Below are 19,658 nucleotides of genomic sequence, written 5' to 3'. Positions count from 1 at the left end.
TTCTTTTTTTTCAAAATTTTTTAGTGTTCTTAAAATTAAATCTTAATATCAAGCAAAGCCAAAACTTAATTATTAATTAGTCATTAGGGTCTCAAATGCTTTACGATTGATGTGCCTTTTTTTATTTTAATTTTATTACATTCTGATATTATACAATAATTCATTCATTCTTATCTTATTTTTAGCTAACCAAGTATTTCTCACAGTTAGTAAAACTAAAAGTTTTAGATGGTGAAATCTTACCTTAATTTAACTGCAAACTCATTCGAATTGGAAACTACAACAGCATATGGTGCATAAGAACATAGGTGCATACATTTTGGTGTTTCGGTAGGCCCAGAATAAACATAATGGGTCGACTATAAAATGGATAAAAAAATTAAAATTTTGAAATTTGTTTGTAACAAAAACAAATTTCACAAAACAGTTACTGTAAAAATTAACGAAAAAGGTATTTTTTACGCCCTTAGACAATTTTCTAATATATAAACACATCACAAACGAAATTTCTTAAACATGCATTGTTAATATTATCTTAAAATGGTTTAATGTAAAATCGCTTAAAACTATTTTTTTAAATAATACCTTTTCTCCTTATTACTTAATCTGTTTTTTCTTTAATTATTATAATGAAAACAAAAATGTTAATTTCCTTATCATTTATAAGGATCAACAAGTCAACTTTTGCCTATCTTGACATTAATGACAGTCCATAAAAAGTAATAGGGCATTCCTCAATTAAAAAAAAAAAGATATGATAAGAAATAACACATTCCAAATACAGTATAGAAAGTAAGTACTATAAGTACCAAGTTGCAAATGCCCAATTAAAATGACCTCTCTAATGATCTAATTTAACATCCATGTATTACCTGAAAATTATGTTTATCACATTATTACCCCTTAAAAACAACAATATACCCAATTTCATAAAAATCTTTGAAATCGTTTTTGAAAACACGATTATACATACATTTATACCTATAATATCGCCCATTTAATAGTAAAGAACATAGTCTCAGTAATAGATTTATGTTTTTACTTACTCTTTCCTTATTTCTGATTGTTTTAATAAAAACAATTTAAAGGGCCACTTCTTTCATTGCTATTTTTTCAGGTTTTTTTAATCAGATACATGGTTAATTATTCTTTAACTTATTAAATAAATGGGTGAACCACTCAATATACAACTTAGTAGTATAATACAATGTTATCAGCCACCCAGTAAATAATTCTATAATTAAGTTTTTTATATGTGTAATAAACACTTATTTACCTAATTAACCAGCATGTGACTCAATCCAATATACTCTCACATTTATTATAATTTTAGTCAGTTACTGCATACAATAGGATTTAAAACTATAAGAACTATTTACCACAGGATCAACTGACACACAGTTTAAAAATTTTAGTTGTTGCTAACATAGATAGTTGCTAACTTGGCCATAACTTGACGTAAACTTGACATCATAGATAATCTTGACATGATTCATAGATTAATAGACGTCATAGATAAGAATTGACATGACTAAAAGCTATAGACAACTAAAGCAAATAGGCGACACTAAAAATTGCAGAATCCTCAGATTAACTTCTTATTAGCTTTCTATAATTCCGGATTATATTTTAATTTTAATTCTTTTTTTTAATTCTTATTGGTTATTGGTGAGATTAAAATTGATTGAATAAGTATACTTTAAGACAACAAAGACATATGCAATTTACGGGAACCGATGCCGACAACGGAGGAACTTCCTAATCAGAAACCATAGATGCAGAATCAAATGTTATTGTATTAAACTACCGGAGAGCTCTAATAATCAATTAATACTCATGGAAAGAAGGGTCTTTCAATGTTTTAATTTAGAATAGCTTCAAAAATGCAATTGTAGTTTTCAGTATAAATAATAATAAACAAAGGAATTCGATGAATTTTCCTTACTTAATGTGAAATTGGCTAAATGACCACCATCATAGATTTAATAATTCAGAAGTTAATCAATAAGAAGAACAAATTAGGTATTGTTATTTTGTAGGTTAGTGTCAGTAAAATTTAATTTACCAGCTATTATTTACTTTTATATGTGAATACCTTATACAATTTAAAAAAATATAAAGAATATGCTGCATTGCGAGTCTTTTTGAAACAATGTCAAAGTATGGTGCATGTCTTTACTTCAACGATGAAGAAATGTTTTTAAAAATGGAAGAACCAGATTCGGAGAGATATTTAAACATTATACCTGAAGAAGCATTTTCGGATATTTCGTTAAAAGAATCAAAGGTAGAAAATAAACCATTTCAGTGTACTAGTTGTAACAAAGGACTTTCAAGTAAACAGTCCCTTCAGAACCATATGAAGATTCATCTAAATGATAAACCCTTTCAGTGCGACGTTTGTGGTAAACGGTTTATCTATAAGCAAACACTAACTAATCATTACAAAACTCATTATAAAATTAAGAACTTTAAGTGTGATGAATGTGATAAAAGTTTCACTTTTCGACAGCAGCTGCAAGTTCATGTTAAAAGACACCGTGGAGAAAAAAACTTTTTCTGTCCATTTTGCGACAAAGCCTTCATCACAAAACAGCAAATGGAAAACCACCAGAAAACTCATTCAAAAGTTAAAGACTTTCAATGTAAACTTTGTGGTAAATGTTTCACGCTTAAGCCTCAGATGATTGCTCATACTAAAAAACGCCACGGGCAATTATAATATAGTAACATGCTTACGAAAGGGTTAAAGTGTAATAATTCTAGATTCTGTAGACTATTATAGTTTAGATTGCATACTACATTATATGTGTGAAATTATACTTGCAAAAGATGTTAGATATGCCCAAAAACATGTACTGCATATTACCATCTTTTACAAGCAAAATTCTAAACTTATTAATTACTTATTTTATAATTTTTAAATTATTAGTTTTTTTAAACATGCATACATTAGAAGATAATGAGAACTTACCTAAGAATATGTTTATGGATAATGATAAGCTGCTTTATTGAGAAGGTAATTGTACAAGCTTGAAATATTCTTTGTAGACAATATAGATGATGCTTATGTAAGGTTCGTTCAGTTAATAATTAATGTAGTATTCTTTTACCAAGCGAATTGTAGCCATTACATTTATGTGTATTATTTGTAAATAAATTCATTGCATGGCTTTGTTATATTTTTCTTATAATTATAGTTCTCTGATTTATACAAAAAAATTTAATAATTTAACAAAAATCTTGTGAAGCTATTTATTTTTTGTAATGATATTTTATATTATGTTAATAACATATAAATCCCCAACACTTCTAAAACACTCGTTCAACATTAACACCTCCAAAAGACAAAAAACCAAAGAAAATATTCATTTGTTTTTTCTTATATTAATTTTTATTATAAATCAAATAATTTCTTTCAATAAATAGAGATAAAGAAAAATAATAATCTTCAGTTTTTAGTCTGTAGCTAATGGAGTACAAATTAAACAGTATTAATTATTTATTTAACTATAACGAGTTAACTTTGGTAGGTAATACATCTTTATATTCAGTATAATTGCCTACAACAAAAATAATATCAAACACTTAAGGAACTGATTTCCTAAATATTTCACTCAGTCAATAAAATTTTGAAACACTAATAATACAATTTTTTATTTGTTTATTTAAATGTTATTGTCTTCTTTGTTAATTAAAGAAATATGTTCATGCATAAAAAAAAAGGAAAATAGCTTTTGGTGTACGTATTCATAGTTTTTTGACGTGTACATGTAAATTTTTCTACGAAAAAGAAAAGCTAAATAACTAAAATAATACCGAAAAAGTCATACATTCCTAAATGAATAGACGTGAAAATAACTAAAATGTTGTTTACGGTCACATGGTTAATTAATTAAAAGCGTAATAAATTGTTTAACTATTACAATTTAATATATGTATTTGTAAATAAATAATCTTGCAATAAATTAATAGATATAGACTTTTTACTAGAATGAGAAAAATATTCATATTTAACGTTAATAGTCTATAATGATAACTTCTACCATTCTTTTAAATTATGTTTTTATATTTCCTAGTTTTACAAGAAAATGAACTGGAGTTCTCTGGAACTCAATTAAATTTGTAAAATACTAATTGTAAAACTAAAACTTCTACATAAAACATTTAAAAACCTAAAACGCCTTTCAACCCCATCTTCATTTATAGACTAGGTTTTTAAACGTTATACACAGAATTTTGGGTTTTAATGTTTTATTTTTTCCTAGTTCTACTAATTAACTTGTCTCATAAATTTAATTTTTTTTTTTGTACATGTATTCAAGCTTTTCTGCTAGATTAAATAATAATAATGCCTTATTTGTTAACTTCAATTATGATTTTGCAGAGTTAATATATTTATTTTTAGAATCGTTGTGTTATAAAAAAATACTTTAAGGGTAGAACGAAACGATGCCCCTTTAATCTTCAAAATAAATATGCTTCTTTAATGCAAAATTAATATTTGCTCTAAAAAACGAACAAAATAAAAAGATTGTCAGCGATAAAGTCATTGAGTTCATTATGCATGATCATAAATAACAATAGCAATATAGCTAAAACAATAATGACATGACAATACTTTCCTACGTATTTTTCGACGACGTCCATACCAAATCCTTATTCAATTTCCTAAGGTATTTGCCATTTGTTTTTTTTTTTTACGAGTTTAACTTTACCTTATTAACTGTTGTTTCTTCTTTTGATGAAATGAAATTCAATGAATAAAAGTTAAATGATCACTCCCATTTCGCCTTGACTATGTCATAATCGGTTTCCGTGGTAGCCGTCATCTTTTCGTCTTCTTGTTGTGGGCTTCCCCTAACGATACCTTCTGCTGATTTAGGTGCCAGCAACTGATGTAAAACTATTAATGCGAAAACTAAAGTCAATACCAATACCAATCGATAGAGACTTAGCGTGGCATAAATTAAACTTAAGGCGGCAAGGAAATAAATGACGTAGCCCAGTTCTTTATAGCCTTGACTGAAATAAAAATATATATATTGTATTAAAAAAAGACCACTTCTTTACGAATCATAAGTTAAATGAAAAATAATATAGAAATAAGTGAACAATCGGAGCTAAAGAATAGTGACTGAAATTTATTTATGTAACAATCAGAGCCAAAGTTTCCACTTTAAGATCGGAGGCTTTTTCAAGGTCCGATCTTAGAAACGAGACATTGATTGTAGTTTTTATATAAGTAAATTTATTTTACCCCTTTTTGGTTCTAATTGTCTTATTATTACTACATATTCTCATATTCCAAAAATTTTTGTGTCTTCATTTTAATGGTTATTGTTCTTCAAAAAAATACACAAAAATCTTCGTCTAAAAAAACAAATTAAAAAGGCCGTTTTGCCAAAAAATTAGCTATAGGTGCTTACTTTTTCATTTTTGGCAAATCCATTTGCCATAAAAATATAGCACTAATGCTAAGTACTAATCCAGGTACAAAGGACGGATCGGGCTTTAATTTACTACTGTACCTGTAAATTAAGAACAATAATAAATAAATGTCTAAATTCATAGTAGTTCATTGGTTAGCTCAATTTTGCAGTATATATAATTTTACAATATTTTCACATACGGTACGCCATTAACTCTGCAATTAATGCGTTTTATTATCTGTAATTGTTTTTGAAACTTTATGTTTTATTTCGTGAATTTAAATTTTGTATCTCATTTTTTACTTACTTAAAATTATGAGCCCACGTTAAAACAGATGGGAATGTCAAAAATGTGATCATGCACCAAAGCAGGAATAGGCTAAAGTGAAAGAATATCGCGTCATTCCTGGGTAATTCGAGTAGATGAACGGAATCGGACTGCACGTTCAAAAGTTCGGCGTCACTTCCCATGGTAGCGTTAGTTTCACTGTCATCATATTCATGATCAACCGACGGTTGAGGTTTTTCGTTAAGCTCATCATTATTTCCGTCACCCTTACTTTCGGTTTCCGCTTCAAAATCTCTTTCTTCGTCTTCTACATTATCTTTCTGTTGCGCACTGGTTGCTGCGTCACCTCCATTCTTGCTATTAACAGTCTCGTTGTCATTAGCTTTCGGCAATGTTTCCATTTCCGTAACTTCAGCCACACTGTCGGACTGTTTTAACTCACCGTTACTTTCAGTCAAAGTGGGTAGTTTCTTTCTTGTAAATCTATGCTTTAACCTTCGAGCTAACGATTTAACAAAACCACTTACGATTTCTTCGATATAGTCTTGAGACATTTGGGTCAGCTATCAGGCGAATTAAGAATAATTATTAAGGAATAGGCATTTATTGTGATAAAAATATACTTTTAAAAAGTAGAAAATCGTTCCCAGAGATAATGAAAGACCACCGCAGGTGTTCAACGTAATTATGATTAAAGCGATAGCGACGATGCTCGGTATCTTGTGAAGTCCAGCCATCAGCCAATCAGAAAAGTATAATGTACCCGCAATGTTTTTAGCTAAGAGCCTTAAAAAAACTCTCTTATACAATGTTGCCAATTTGTAATTTAAATGCGCTTACTTTAAGGCAACTTTGTGAACGGTAGACTCACATAATAATACCGAAACTGCTAGTACACTGGCTAACAGCCACACAATGCCCACACTACATATGTATAGTAGAAGAGGCAATAGAAATAATTCCGAGCCATCTTCAGCCATTATGTGCCAATCAGGGTTGGGTAGATATTCGGTGAACGCCTTTAAACTAACAAAGAAAAAATAATAAAACACTTATTACCAGTATATGTGTCACAGATCTCAGGGTGGTAATAAAAGCCCCCTTTCTTTAGTTAAAATCCCAGGGACCCATATAAATGCCGACAATGATATCGATACACACTTGGTTATTTTTCTGAGTAAATTCAGGGTTTAATAAAAAAATGTGCGCCGACTAACGACTTCCATGATGAAATTAATGAATTTTCATGTTTTAAATAAAATATACCTACAGTCCAAATCATTTTTATAAAAATAGTTAAGAAGGGAGTTTGCAGAACTAAATCGAGCTAAAACACCAAAGTCTTACTATATTTCGTTTACTTTCTCTAGCGATGTGCGATATCTTGGACGCGCACTGGCAAAATCGGAGGTAGGGAGAAAAAAGTTCATTATACTCTCGACTCTTGTACATTAAACATACTTTTTCATACAGTACTTGCCAAAAGTATTATTCAATCATGAATAGTAGTGCGTGTCGAAAACAAGCTTTAAAACCTTAATATGTCTTCAAATATAAACAAACATCTCGTTGATATTTTCAGTAGTAATTAGTACCAATAACAGCACATTCGAGCAATGCAATTTTAGTGGATAAAATGGTCAATTTTTCCGTGCATTACTGTACGGATTATACGCCCCTCACCGGTTGAGAGTTTGGCCGAGAGTTGTCTCCTTCCTTTTCTGGCCTAGTGCTGTTTTTTTCTACTTTGCGCCGGTCAAGCTAAAGGTCACATCGCTACAGAAGCTAAACGAAGTATAATTTATTTCTCTATTTTTAAAACTATTATAACTATTAAAAAGATTATAACTATTATGAAACCTTACACTGCAAGTTCGACACTCACCTCAAAATTTTTGACGCCACCTTAACCGTTGTCAAAATATAGTAGGGTTTAACGCCCTCCTTAATCGCTGTAAAGAATAATGAGCAGTGTCCTACACATGCAATGCTATGAAACTGACTTCGTATGGACAGCAAGATCACTACGGCGGTGTTTGCAATTAAAAGAGGCGAATAAAGTCGGATCATCTGCCCCAGCATTCCCAAATAGGACGATTTAATACTGTAAAAATTCAATTTTTTATTCAGTTTGCTATATATATATATATATGAGTACACTTGACATTACCTTACAGAATATTTGCAAGAAGGATCCAAGACTAATCTAGCGAATGCAGTTAAATTTACTGCACCATGGGGTTTTGAAGAGTAAAGTCGTAGTTGTAAGGGATCTCTTTCAGTATTCCTAAAAATATAACACAAAAATCAGTAAAGACTACCACAAATACCCATTATTTATTTAATGTCAGTAAAAAAAGACTTATTACATAAAGTTAATCCAATCAACATAGGCTAAACATATTACTTATACAACTGAATCAACGACGCAGATATTGCGTGCTGATGAGAACTAATAAAACTGAAATAGCGATCCACTGACCAAAAATGTATACCGTTCTTATTAATTTGGTTTCGTTCTTATCACCTATACATTAAAAATTAATCAACAGAGGGCACTATGGATGTCTACAAGGGAAAGGAAAGACGGGATGAGATATGAAGGGTTAATTGGAGAGATATACTAGAAGCAGAAGTAAGTCTAAAGAGAGGCATGTTCTGGTGCTAGGGAAATATGAACATTGGTGTAATATACTACTTGTGTAAATAGAATTTGGTGTAGTAATAACTTTTGTTTCATGTTCCACACAATACTTTTTCCACTTCATGCACCAACTATATTGGATAAAGAACCAATAATATTGAATAAAACAACATACGTAATGTAACTGTGAACGTCTTGATAAGCCCATGGTACAATGAGACTGGCTGTGGCATGATGTGCTGCATTCTTACACTTGACAGGCTCGACATAGAGTAAGTAAGACTGAACCATATGCGTCAATTGAGGAAATAAAAGCTCATAATGCACCGCGTTTTCGGGAGTTTCTTTTAACACCACGTGCTTGGGATACGACCACCATTTTGGTAAAGTTACGTTTAAAGCACGATCGGCTGGACTGTACACATCCACGTGTAATGTAACCTAAAATGGAAAGAGGAACAATAGAATATTTGAAAATAATTTGTTAATTTATATTTTTTATATTATAAAANTCAAAATAATTTGTTAATTTATAAAAAAGGCGTATAAAAATAAATATATGGAATAAATGAACAAATACTTGACAAAAAGAAAACAATTATATCAAAAGTTGACCATTTGGCACTCGCATACATTGCTTTTCAGACGGTCATACTAAATTTTGAACATTGGTATCCTACTGTCTACATTCAAGTAATATTTAATTGAACATGCAAGACTGTATTATTTTGATCGATTTGGTATCATTAAGATTCAGATATGATTATAAACTAATTTGACTTTGAAATCGCCCATTTAGTCTACTTATCACTATTTTTTTAACTTATACTATAACAAATTAACTTTGGTAGTCATATTCACAATAACTGATTTATGATAAAAATTATTTATAAACATTTCCCTTATTTGCTACCTACCAATCACTGTTAGTAATTGTGACTAACATTTTTACAGTAGTAATTACACAAACTAATTATTTTTTGTTTAAATTTTACTGCCTTTCTTAACAAAATATCTATTTACAATTAGAGCACCTGATACCTAGCCGCCCTCATTTTTTTTTTATTGAAAATAGATACTTAATAAATGCAGGGACAAATTACCCTGATAATATGTAAATCAGGGAACAAATTTATTTTATCCTTTAATACATAATTTAGTTCTGATGGTAGAGAGTACAAACTAAAATAGTTGATTTGTATTTATTGAAAGTAACTGTCAATAGTACTTTAAACATACCCCCACCCATTTAATAATTCTTGTTAACTTACCAGAAACGAAAACAGCAGCGCTTTCAAATAGTCTATTGGATCCATTTTACCGCAATTTTTTTATATAATAATGTCACTAATATCATTTTTAAAAATGACAGGACTGAAGAAAAAATTTTCACAAGAAATTTTGTGACAATTCCAGGCCAACTTTATATTTCAATTTAACTTTATATTTTCCTTTGCATAAGGCTAAAGGTACAGGCTGTATATCGCCATCTACTGATATTTTCTGCCAGCTGTAGTATTTCAAAATGTTTGACGAGGGCTTAAGGTCAAACTGAATCTACAATGTAGCTTATACATATAATTTGGTAATTTTGCAAAGACATAGAATACAAAAGTCGGATTCATTTTTCATATAATTTATGTTATACTATAGATGTTTAGTACTTAATTTTTGCAATATTCTCGGTATTTTTTTTAATTAAATCATTATTATCTCAGATAGAAACGTTTTATTCCAAAGTGGTTCATAAAATAATGGCTGCTATGCACAAAGTTTAGTGCTTAGTACAGTCTTACATTTAAATTAAGACACTCCATTTGAAATGGATAAAAATGAGAGTAGAATCTCAAGCACGTATCTACTCTCTTTTTTTTTGGGGCGCCTTAGGGATAAATGAGAATCTCTGTTTACCCTTCTTTAACAGCAGACACGCGCATATAAGTTCCCACCTTTTGGAAAATTTAGTCCGTTGTTATCGAGAATACAATTTTTGAAAGTAAACTCTCAACAGAGCGAAAAGATACCCTCATTTATATATACATACAAAGGAGCGATTTCATTCTCAAGAATACAGGGTAAATATTCACATCTTTGATTCTAGTAGCATTTTTAAGCATTTCAAAAGGAGTGACTACTTTTAAAATGTGAGATTTTACAAAGTACTGAACTTTATACATACCATCCAATGAGGTTTTAGTCAATATGGAAACAAACCCTTAAATGCATGCAACTAATAATAATTGAATGCAGTAGCTATTTTAAAAATGTGTGATGATTATATCACGCACTCACCTTTATAGATACCAGCTAATGAGATTTTGGTAAATATGTTTAAAAAAACCTTTAAATACATGCAACTATTTAATGTAGCAATTAAAAAGTGAAATTAAAATTTATATTTTTTTGTGGCGTTGTTTATGTTTAAACTAAACTAAACGTGATTTATCTTTTTTAGCAATATTAGGTACATACCGGATCATCTGTTGGTGGCACTTTAACTACCAAATGCGTGGCTTTTGTGTAAGTTTTCATTAATTCATGTAAATTTATCCTTAGCGTTCTTCTCTTATAGTTAGCAGTTGAAGAAATTTCCGAATAATGTGACAAATGCCTTCCTTCTTCACTGCAAATTTTGAAAATATTTTTGTAAAATACAAAACAAAACTTTTGATTTTTTTTGACTTACCAAACTCTACTCTGATTTTTTACAAAAATAGCAGGACAGGCAAATACCCAATCGGTCACCTCCAAATTAACGGCTATCAACGTCAGCGCTTCGTGCTTAGGCTGGTCTAACAATCGTATCATATACCAATGCAAATGTCTAGTACCTCGAGGTAAATTAATGGTGTATTGCCGGCCTAATTTTTCAATCCACTCGTCATTCTCAGCTCTCGTACTAACAGGTAAATCGTAACGATCCCTATGGTTAATTTTTATGCCGCTGTTCTAAACATACAACAAATATACATAAACATCAACAAGATTAATTATGCACTAATAAAAATTATGTATATTTCCATTGTTTAAAAACCATTAAAGGCAATATTTAATCACATTCATGCAAAGATACCCCAACATTTAATTACAGTAACGAAACAGAACGCTCTACTATATGATTTAAAATTATTAATTGCAATCTATAAACAGAATAATACATATGTAAATCGGTATTTTATTTAAAACTTCATATAATATACTCAATATTAAAATATTTTTAAAAATTGATGAGTAAGGAAGTCCTACAAATATGATGACAAATTTAAACAAATTCAATCAATTTACTCCAACATTTAATCTATATACACTACCATAAATAGTTCTTATTAAGAAATCTATTTTATATCATTTCAGATTTATATTAATTAATTGTTTCTAGATTAGAAACGTCTTAATTACTGTGTTACTTACTTGAACTAAATGGTGATGAAATATTGTCATTCTTTGCTCAGGATCGTCTATTATTTGTTTAGTTCTACGATTAACAATTTCAAAAAGAGCTCTTGTTATGGCTAAAACTAACTGTTTACACCACAAAATGGACAAATGATCTGTGGTCAACCATACTTTTGGAACAGATGTCGACTAAAATACGTATAGAATTTAAATCAGGAGCATCATGCATGTTACCTCCTCCCTCCTCTCCCTTTAGTCACGTTTTAATAGTTCAGCCCCTCCCCATAAATAAAAACTATTTGTTATAAAAATTATCTTTCACTTGTAAATAAAATTTCGTTCACTATTTAAAACTGATATATGGAATCAATAGATGCTTCTTAATAAACTTATACTTCTGCAATAAGTTCTACTAAACGGAAATTGAAATGAAACAGTTTTAAATATTCCAAATATTTAAAAGTGTTCAATTTTAATTCCCTTGTACTATAATTATGTAAAGAAAATAGTGAATTTATAAAATCAAAACTTATATATAAACAAAATTAATAAGAATTACTATATAAAGCTATTCAAAGATTACCATTTCATGTAATGAACATTTTTTTTGGTTTTACACAACTGGTAACTGGTATATGTATTTTGCTTCAAAATTGAAAAATAATTTCTTTTCAAGTAACTAGTTCTTAACCCTTTCAGTCACTGTGAACTAGAAACCGTTAGCACCATTGCTTCGAGTGGTCGAAATTCAGTTTTGTGAACAATTTCAATTTAAAGAAATTGTTTTTAAACAGGTATGCAACACATCGTACACTTCAGCATAATAAATTGCTAATACTAATTACGTAATACATACTACTTCGAGCTGTGCCGACAGCACTCATAATATTTTTTATATATAATATTAACCACTTAAGTATCTACATACTATATATTTAATTACGAAAATATGTTAACTTACCACCGTGTGAAGACAATGATGTCGGTTTGGTTTGGTCAAATAAGTGGGAACAAGTAAATCATTGAAACCACCTGCAATACTTATTAATGTTGTATTTCTTGATAAATCAACACCTTGCTCAATTTGCTTATAAAAATCACTCATGTACCAATCAAAAGCGAGAGGTGGTCTTGTATGATATGTTGCCAGTGTTATCACAAGCGGTAAAACAGTGCTATTTGTTTGCAGTGAACTCAATATGCTTTCAGCTATAACACCTCCCTTAAAATACATTAATTATTAAATTAGCAAATACTGGATACTTTTAATAAGAACTTCAATGTAACTAAAATTAATTACTAAAATCAAACCTAGCATATTGAATTTTATCAAAACTAAGTTTTCAAGAATATTATAATATTACTTTCTCAATTAAAAATTACAGAATGAAGAAGAGAAAGAAAGTATTTCACAAATAAAATTATTTTTTCTAATTTGTTGGTTCATTATTTTCCATAATGTCTCATAAAAATTTTAAAAAAGTTTATCGAAATTTGATTTTCTTTTACTCAAAAATAATTTTATAAAGGATAATAGAAGTTTAAATAAGTCTTTGCTTACAACAAAATATGAAATTCAGTTTTTGTTTTATTTCATTTATAGCATAATAAGTTATTATCATTCTTACCATTGAATGACCAATTAAAATAATGGATGAAGGCTTATTTTTTAATGAACCATCATACAGCTCCAAAATTCTCTTAATGCAATGCTTCACATACTTAGTTTGCTGATATAGTAACGCACCGTTTAAAGCACTAAATTCTTCATTAATGTCTACAGTAAAAAAATCAAAATGGAAACCTGGTCTAGAATTTAAGGCTTTACGCAATGCAATTGAGGCAAACGAACGTACTAAAAAAAAAAAAAACGATATATTTGATTAACAATAAGTATTCTATACAAACCTTGTTTGTGTGATCCTTTATTACCAGGCACAAACAGTACTGGAATACCATCAAAGTACATATTTCTGGCCCTTTCGGTTAACCTACCTTCACTATATGCATATAACCCATACTGTTCATTTAAATGATCGACAGTTGGTGATATACTTATTTTCTACAACACAAAATTATCCACTTCTATATCGCATGTCTTCAAGAAGTACAACAGTCAAAAAGTACGTTATAAACTCTTACCACAAACTGAGGATATTCAAACATATATGTCATTTCACACTTATTTTCTTTCTTATCAGATAGAAAAACGAGAATCCCTAACAAAAATTGTGATACAACCAATAAACATATTATTATAAATACATTTATAAATGCCATTATTTATTTTTGAAAATTGTTAACCTAAAAATTTAATCTGCTTTGGTAGTGTCCATAGATAAAAGGTATCATCCTAGGTATCATGGAGATGTATAATAGTATTATATATTTCCAATCTATGGTAGTGCCCATAGATTACAGATATTTTATCTTATCTACGGTAGTGTCTAAAGTACCCATATAAGTAAAATTTAAAGAACTGTAGTCATATTATTATGGGTCAGCAGTTTTAACCGTACAAAAGAAAGCAAGCGCAAGGTAAACCTAGCGAACGACTAAATAAAGCTCCATAAATTAATTTAAAGAAAATTTTGTTTGACACACTCTTGAATTTAGCATTTACCCTTGACTTTATCCTTCCAAAACTAATATTTGTAATTATTTATAATAAATACAATTACTATATAAATAATAAAAAAAGCCTTCTCTTCACATCTGTTAAGTCGCGTCGAAATTAGTTCCACCGTGTTGAAGATCAGCCTCTTCAAATAGCTAGATAGAATGTTGTTTATATGTATAGATTACTGCAATTTTTTGTTTTAATTCATTGTTAATTTCTTCTCAAAGTTGATCTTAAAGACGTATTTTCTCCAAATTAATCAAACAGGAGGGGAGATTGTAGGTTTCTTTCTATTCTTATCTCATGCGGCATTTATTGAACTAAATTGTAAAAAAAATATTGAAAAAGTAATAATTACGTTCGTCCCTCAAAACTGATCAAATTTTTAATTTTATACCTTAGCCGCTTTTAGTATTTAACTGCAGTATGTTATCTCCTGTGATTCTCATTAATTATCAAGGTTTACTCCCCATAAACAACAACGATGGCCTTAATGACCGCAACTATACGTGCTCTTTTGAAAAGTATGCACAAAGTTTTTACTTCTTTCTCATCGCAAAGCGAAGCGGGGCATCAAGTTGCGGAATTTAACTAGTAATTTAATAAAAGCCTATTAATTACACGTAATAATTTAGTAAAAAAATATTTTATTCAATGACATAATTATGCTTAAAATATACTTCAATATGAATACATATGCAAATCATTATAAATATTTACCCAAACATCCCAACTGACATAATTTAATTTGGTTATTATTTACAATACTCTTATTTACTTACTTATAACTTACAACTTTGCTTTCAGGCTCCCCATTAGTTTCTCCAATTTCATTGCTTTTTGGAGGTTTCCAGTTATTTTCAATTTTCCTGTCATAAACGCCATTGCGGGCTTCTGTTTTCCAGAAAATATTTCAAAGAAATACTTGCTATCCATTCGTAAAGTAGCATCCGGCTTGTCCGGTGCTTCCCCTTGACCGCATTTTCCGTCTCCAGATTTTAAATCGATAAACCTTTATTAAAAAAATAATAAAATTATTTCAGAATGTTGTAAAGAAGAAAAATTTACCATTTTCCTGCATCTTCTCCGGTTACTTCAAATTGATAGACTGCTTGTACTTTCTCTACCAGTTGGGGATTTAGATTGTTTTCTATGCTTTTGAACAAATTTGCAACTTGGCCAGAAGAAGATGTAGATGTATTCGATTCTTTTGGCTTTTTCTGTATCTCTTTAATTTGTTCTTTAAATTCGCTCACTGGTGTCGCGTCAAGGAAAAAGTCTAACATCAGTTTATCTCTATATTCTGGATTTACACAATACTGGTCAAAGTCATTAACTCCTGCTTTTTGCAACACTTCGTCGTCGATAAAGAAGTTTCCTGTTGTAGTTTTTGGATCCTGACACAGGATATAATAAGCCGCATCAGCCATTATTTCCGGCTTTCTACAATAGTTTGCGCTATCTTTTCCTGAGAGCATTTCGATGGCTGCAGTGTGAATTGCTTTAAAATAAAAACAACTTGTTAATTATATTTGACCTTATTGTTTTTTTATGAAGAGAGAACTAAAGTTCTGTTAAAGCTAATTAATAAATTTAAAAGGAATACTTTAGACTTCTACAACCGTTATCTACTGTTACAAAATTATTTTCTGAAATTGATAGACATGCAGTCCTTCTCTCCATCTTGGTTGAAGTTTGTTAATGTTCTGTCGTTCTGTATCCATTTGAGGGCATGAATACTACCACCAACAAATCCAGACAATAACCTTTTAGCAATTTGAATGAAACTTATTTAAAGACGTTTGATAATTAGATTACAAGCAAACTGCCGATGATTCCAATCAATAATTTTGTAAGACAAACGTTGAACATTAAAAAGGCTCAAGATGCAGGCAATTTATCATTACTGGTGTTGGATATTACACATTATTGGTGACTGCTGCAACCCTTTTATATATTTTAATTTACCACAGATTTACCACATTTACTTGTGATCTTGTTAATATTTGCCAAATAAATAAATTACTAAATATTTGTTTCTTATTTTAAGGATTTTTTATCTCATTCAACATTTCAAACCTTTTTGTTATATATATATATATATACCTAAATTTAATATCTGATACAAAATAGTTCAACAAAATTTGTGATACCTGTCCTGGGCCACAAAGCATTGACTCCAATCTTAGAAGGTCTAAATTCCTCATGCATTCCCAAAACACAAAGTGACATTCCATACTTTGCCATGGTATATGCAACATGATTAGCAAACCAATGTGCCTGCATATTCAATGGAGGTGATATATTTAAAATGTGAGCATGAGGGCTTTTTTTAAGATATGGAAGACATGTTTTAGAACTAGAAATAATTTAAATAAATACTCATATTTAATGCCAAAATAGATAACTATCTCTTACACCAAAAAAGTTCCTCTTGTGTTGACACCATGCATTAGATCATACCGTTTCATATCTGTGTCAGAAGTATTTGTTAATGATATGGCAGATGCATTGTTAACTAGAATATCTATTCCACCAAATTTATTAACAGTCTCGTTTACTGCAGCCTGTACTTGAGCTTCATCTCTTACATCCAGGATACAAGCTAGTCCCTTTCCTCCAAGTTTTTCCACTATAATATTTTATTTTAGTATTTAAAATTGTCAAACCCAAACAGTAAATAAAAAATAAACTTCAGTTTAGTAGTCTTAATCAACTAAAAATCTAAGTGAGTTGTAGTTTTTGTATGCATTTAAAAGTCACAAATATAGACCTTCTTCACAAGCAGTATAAATAGTTCCAGGTAGTTTTGGATGAGGTGTAGCAGTCTTTGCAGCAATTACTATATTGGCCCCATCTTTGGCAGCTTTTAAGGCAATACTTTTGCCTATTCCTCTACTTGCACCGGTTATAAAAATAGTAAGGCCTTTCAATTTTCTACAAAAATAATCACACTTAAAATTGTAAAAAGAAGGGAATAAATAAACTAAAATGGCCTTACCCAGTATTCATTTTTTTAAATTATTTATTTTCCGTTACACAGAAAACACTCAGTTGGCTTATTATTTTGGGATCACTTTACTTATCTAATGAAGTAAATATACTTCAGTTTAAATTAAAATAACAAAATACACCTGCTAAAGTCCATAGTCCAAACATGCTAAATTACTAAACAACAGCGCACACAACGCATGTCTTATCGACGTCACCTCACAATCAAAATAACTGTATTTTAGCCTGCATTTTATAGATGTTGGTTTCGTTTCGATTATTTAAAACCATCTCGTTTCCATTCTTTTCAATGTTCCTATCGTTCCTATAACCTCTTTTTCTGCTCTTTTTCCATAGATTCTTTTACTTGCCTTGCTTCCAAGGCTTCCAAATATCTTATCTATTTAGACATTTTACTGATTAAATTTAAATTTATCAATTTAAACATTTATAATACCTCTTTTACGGAGAAAGAAAGCAAATGTCTAGGAATTACATGTATAATTGTTAATCAACATCGTAGATTAGAGATGTAATCTAAGGTTGATCATCATGTTGATCATTATGACCTTCAATTCTGTAATATTAAAAATGGTACCATTTTTGGGAACCCTACTAAAACTTGTTTCTGGCTAATATTTTTCTAATTTATTGACATGAAATTTTCTTACGATTTCTATTCAAGAAATAAGATACCTATACCAAGACTTTTATGAAATTCTAACACGATTGCTCTGTTCTTCAATAAAAAACCTAAACTGACGATTAGTTAGCATACTGTCTGTTAGATTGATAATTATCCTAATAAAATGAATATTATACAGTTTGAACAGTGTCGTATACTGTAGTACGATCTACAAAAACTACTTCAATTTTGAATCCCATCTGAAAGCTGGCTTCAATATAGATAACTTGTTAGAGTCAAAATATGATCACAGCAATTCCGGTTGCATCAGAAACCACCTTGTTCTTGTGGAAGAAGTTCAAGTTTTATATTGGCTGCAAATTTCGCCTTCTTAATTTGCCTAAGAGGTTTCCCATAATGTTATATTAAATAAAGTTAATAATCAACATTTGCCTAAAAATCTGAGGTTTTTAGGAATTCTGGGTAGATCTCGTCAAGCGCCGCTGCTTTTCTTGATTTCGTTAAAAACAAATCAGCCTGTAGTTCTTTCAACACAAACTCCTCTGAAAGGTTGGTTGTTTCATAAGTTAAAGAGTCTTTTCTGCTGAATTTTCCGCTTCATTTTCTTGATAACACATCTTTCAATTTTCACGAAGTGAGAAAATCAAAGGAGCTACAAAGTTTCTGTGTTGACAGAATTTGGATTTTCCTGATGTTCAGCATAAAGCTGTTGAGTTACAAAAATCCAAGATGGAATATACTTTTTCCTAAAACTTCTAGGAATAGATTTCTTGATATCAATTTTAATTACATCAACAAATCCCATATACGCGAATGTAGGCTTTTATGGCTGGCGTCTTTGTTATTATCAGTATTTTCCGGTCTTGTTGACAGTGGTTGTTAGGATTTTACACCTGATGAGCTTTCACCTGCATCTGTGACAGGCCAACTGGCTGTGAAAAACCCTTTCATTCCACTGTACTAAAATTCCAACTTGATTTTGGTGAAGAACTATACCTTAAGTATATTGTAAGGTTTAGATCGATGCTGACTGCGTAGAAAGTCGTCCAATACTTTCCTAGAAATAGCAAAACGCAATCCCATTTGTGTTTACAAAAAACATATACCCTTTTTCCACCTCGCAGAATTTTTGACATCAAATACTAGGTACATAAACATTGTTAAAATTAATCCAACTAACAAATGAGTTGCCACAGTAGGGAAATTAATATTTAAAGGTAAAGTTTAAAAAAACTTGAAATATTGATTAATATGCCAAATTTAAAAACGAAAAGTCATCATACATCATCTCTCCTTGACCTTTCCCATTGTAAAGATCGTTTTATGTTTCTAATCTGTATTGAATAATTACCTACTATTACTATTTAAAGTCATATTTTCGAAAATCGATAAAATTACCTATACATAAAATTGTATGACTGTAGAAGGAATCTTTTTGGAGTTCTAGAAGAAACTATAAAGAAATTACAGCACCACTATTATCATAAATTTTGATTAAAAGCTTGCTTATTACAAATAAGTTTGTAAATTCAGAAGGCATTAAAAGTGGTTAAGGGGATTCAGTAGTACTCACGCCATAGAGTAAAAACACGCTTATCTATTCTGGATATCATGAGTTTAATATTCGAAATAGAGATTTG

General features: G+C 30.0%; 2 protein-coding genes across 2 annotated transcripts; both read right to left on the bottom strand.

Moving 5' to 3' along the window:
* Window positions 1–4,632: 4,632 nt before the first annotated feature.
* On the bottom strand, window positions 4,633–14,099 carry LOC108734911 (GPI inositol-deacylase). Its single transcript, XM_018466674.1, has 15 exons — window positions 13,904–14,099; window positions 13,670–13,823; window positions 13,390–13,616; window positions 12,723–12,983; window positions 11,777–11,950; window positions 11,052–11,314; window positions 10,838–10,988; window positions 8,541–8,806; window positions 7,892–8,008; window positions 7,607–7,825; window positions 6,562–6,747; window positions 6,345–6,507; window positions 5,740–6,284; window positions 5,430–5,531; window positions 4,633–5,025 (listed from the first exon to the last, which is right to left on the bottom strand). The coding sequence occupies exons 1-15, from the start codon at window positions 14,039–14,041 to the stop codon at window positions 4,779–4,781; spliced, it is 3,213 nt and encodes a 1,070-aa protein (XP_018322176.1). The 5' UTR covers window positions 14,042–14,099; the 3' UTR covers window positions 4,633–4,778.
* An 899-nt stretch (window positions 14,100–14,998) lies between these two features.
* Window positions 14,999–17,743, bottom strand: LOC108734926 (hydroxysteroid dehydrogenase-like protein 2). Its single transcript, XM_018466694.2, has 6 exons — window positions 17,383–17,743; window positions 17,155–17,318; window positions 16,800–17,013; window positions 16,535–16,740; window positions 15,450–15,882; window positions 14,999–15,393 (listed from the first exon to the last, which is right to left on the bottom strand). The coding sequence occupies exons 1-6, from the start codon at window positions 17,391–17,393 to the stop codon at window positions 15,171–15,173; spliced, it is 1,251 nt and encodes a 416-aa protein (XP_018322196.1). The 5' UTR covers window positions 17,394–17,743; the 3' UTR covers window positions 14,999–15,170.
* Window positions 17,744–19,658: the final 1,915 nt, after the last annotated feature.

This window comes from Agrilus planipennis, unplaced genomic scaffold (genome assembly GCF_000699045.2).
Source record: "Agrilus planipennis isolate EAB-ADULT unplaced genomic scaffold, Apla_2.0 scaffold84, whole genome shotgun sequence".
Classification (NCBI taxonomy): domain Eukaryota; kingdom Metazoa; phylum Arthropoda; class Insecta; order Coleoptera; family Buprestidae; genus Agrilus; species Agrilus planipennis.
The sequence above is the reverse complement of the archived record's forward strand: the minus strand, read 5'-3'. Positions and strand labels throughout refer to the sequence as shown.

Excerpts from the sequence above, each read along its gene's own strand:
- LOC108734911 (XM_018466674.1), bottom strand. The coding sequence starts at position 14,041 with ATGGCATTTATAAATGTATTTATAATAATATGTTTATTGGTTGTATCA. Across the intron at positions 13,824-13,903 it reads TTGAATATCCTCAGTTTGTG|AAAATAAGTATATCACCAAC; the intron begins GTAAGAGTTTAT and ends TTTGTGTTGTAG. Across the intron at positions 12,984-13,389 it reads TTTTAATTGGTCATTCAATG|GGAGGTGTTATAGCTGAAAG; the intron begins GTAAGAATGATA and ends ATGTATTTTAAG.
- LOC108734926 (XM_018466694.2), bottom strand. Across the intron at positions 16,741-16,799 it reads ACAAGAGGAACTTTTTTGGT|TTCTAAAACATGTCTTCCAT; the intron begins GTAAGAGATAGT and ends AATTATTTCTAG. Across the intron at positions 15,883-16,534 it reads TGCTTTGTGGCCCAGGACAG|CAATTCACACTGCAGCCATC; the intron begins GTATCACAAATT and ends TTTATTTTAAAG.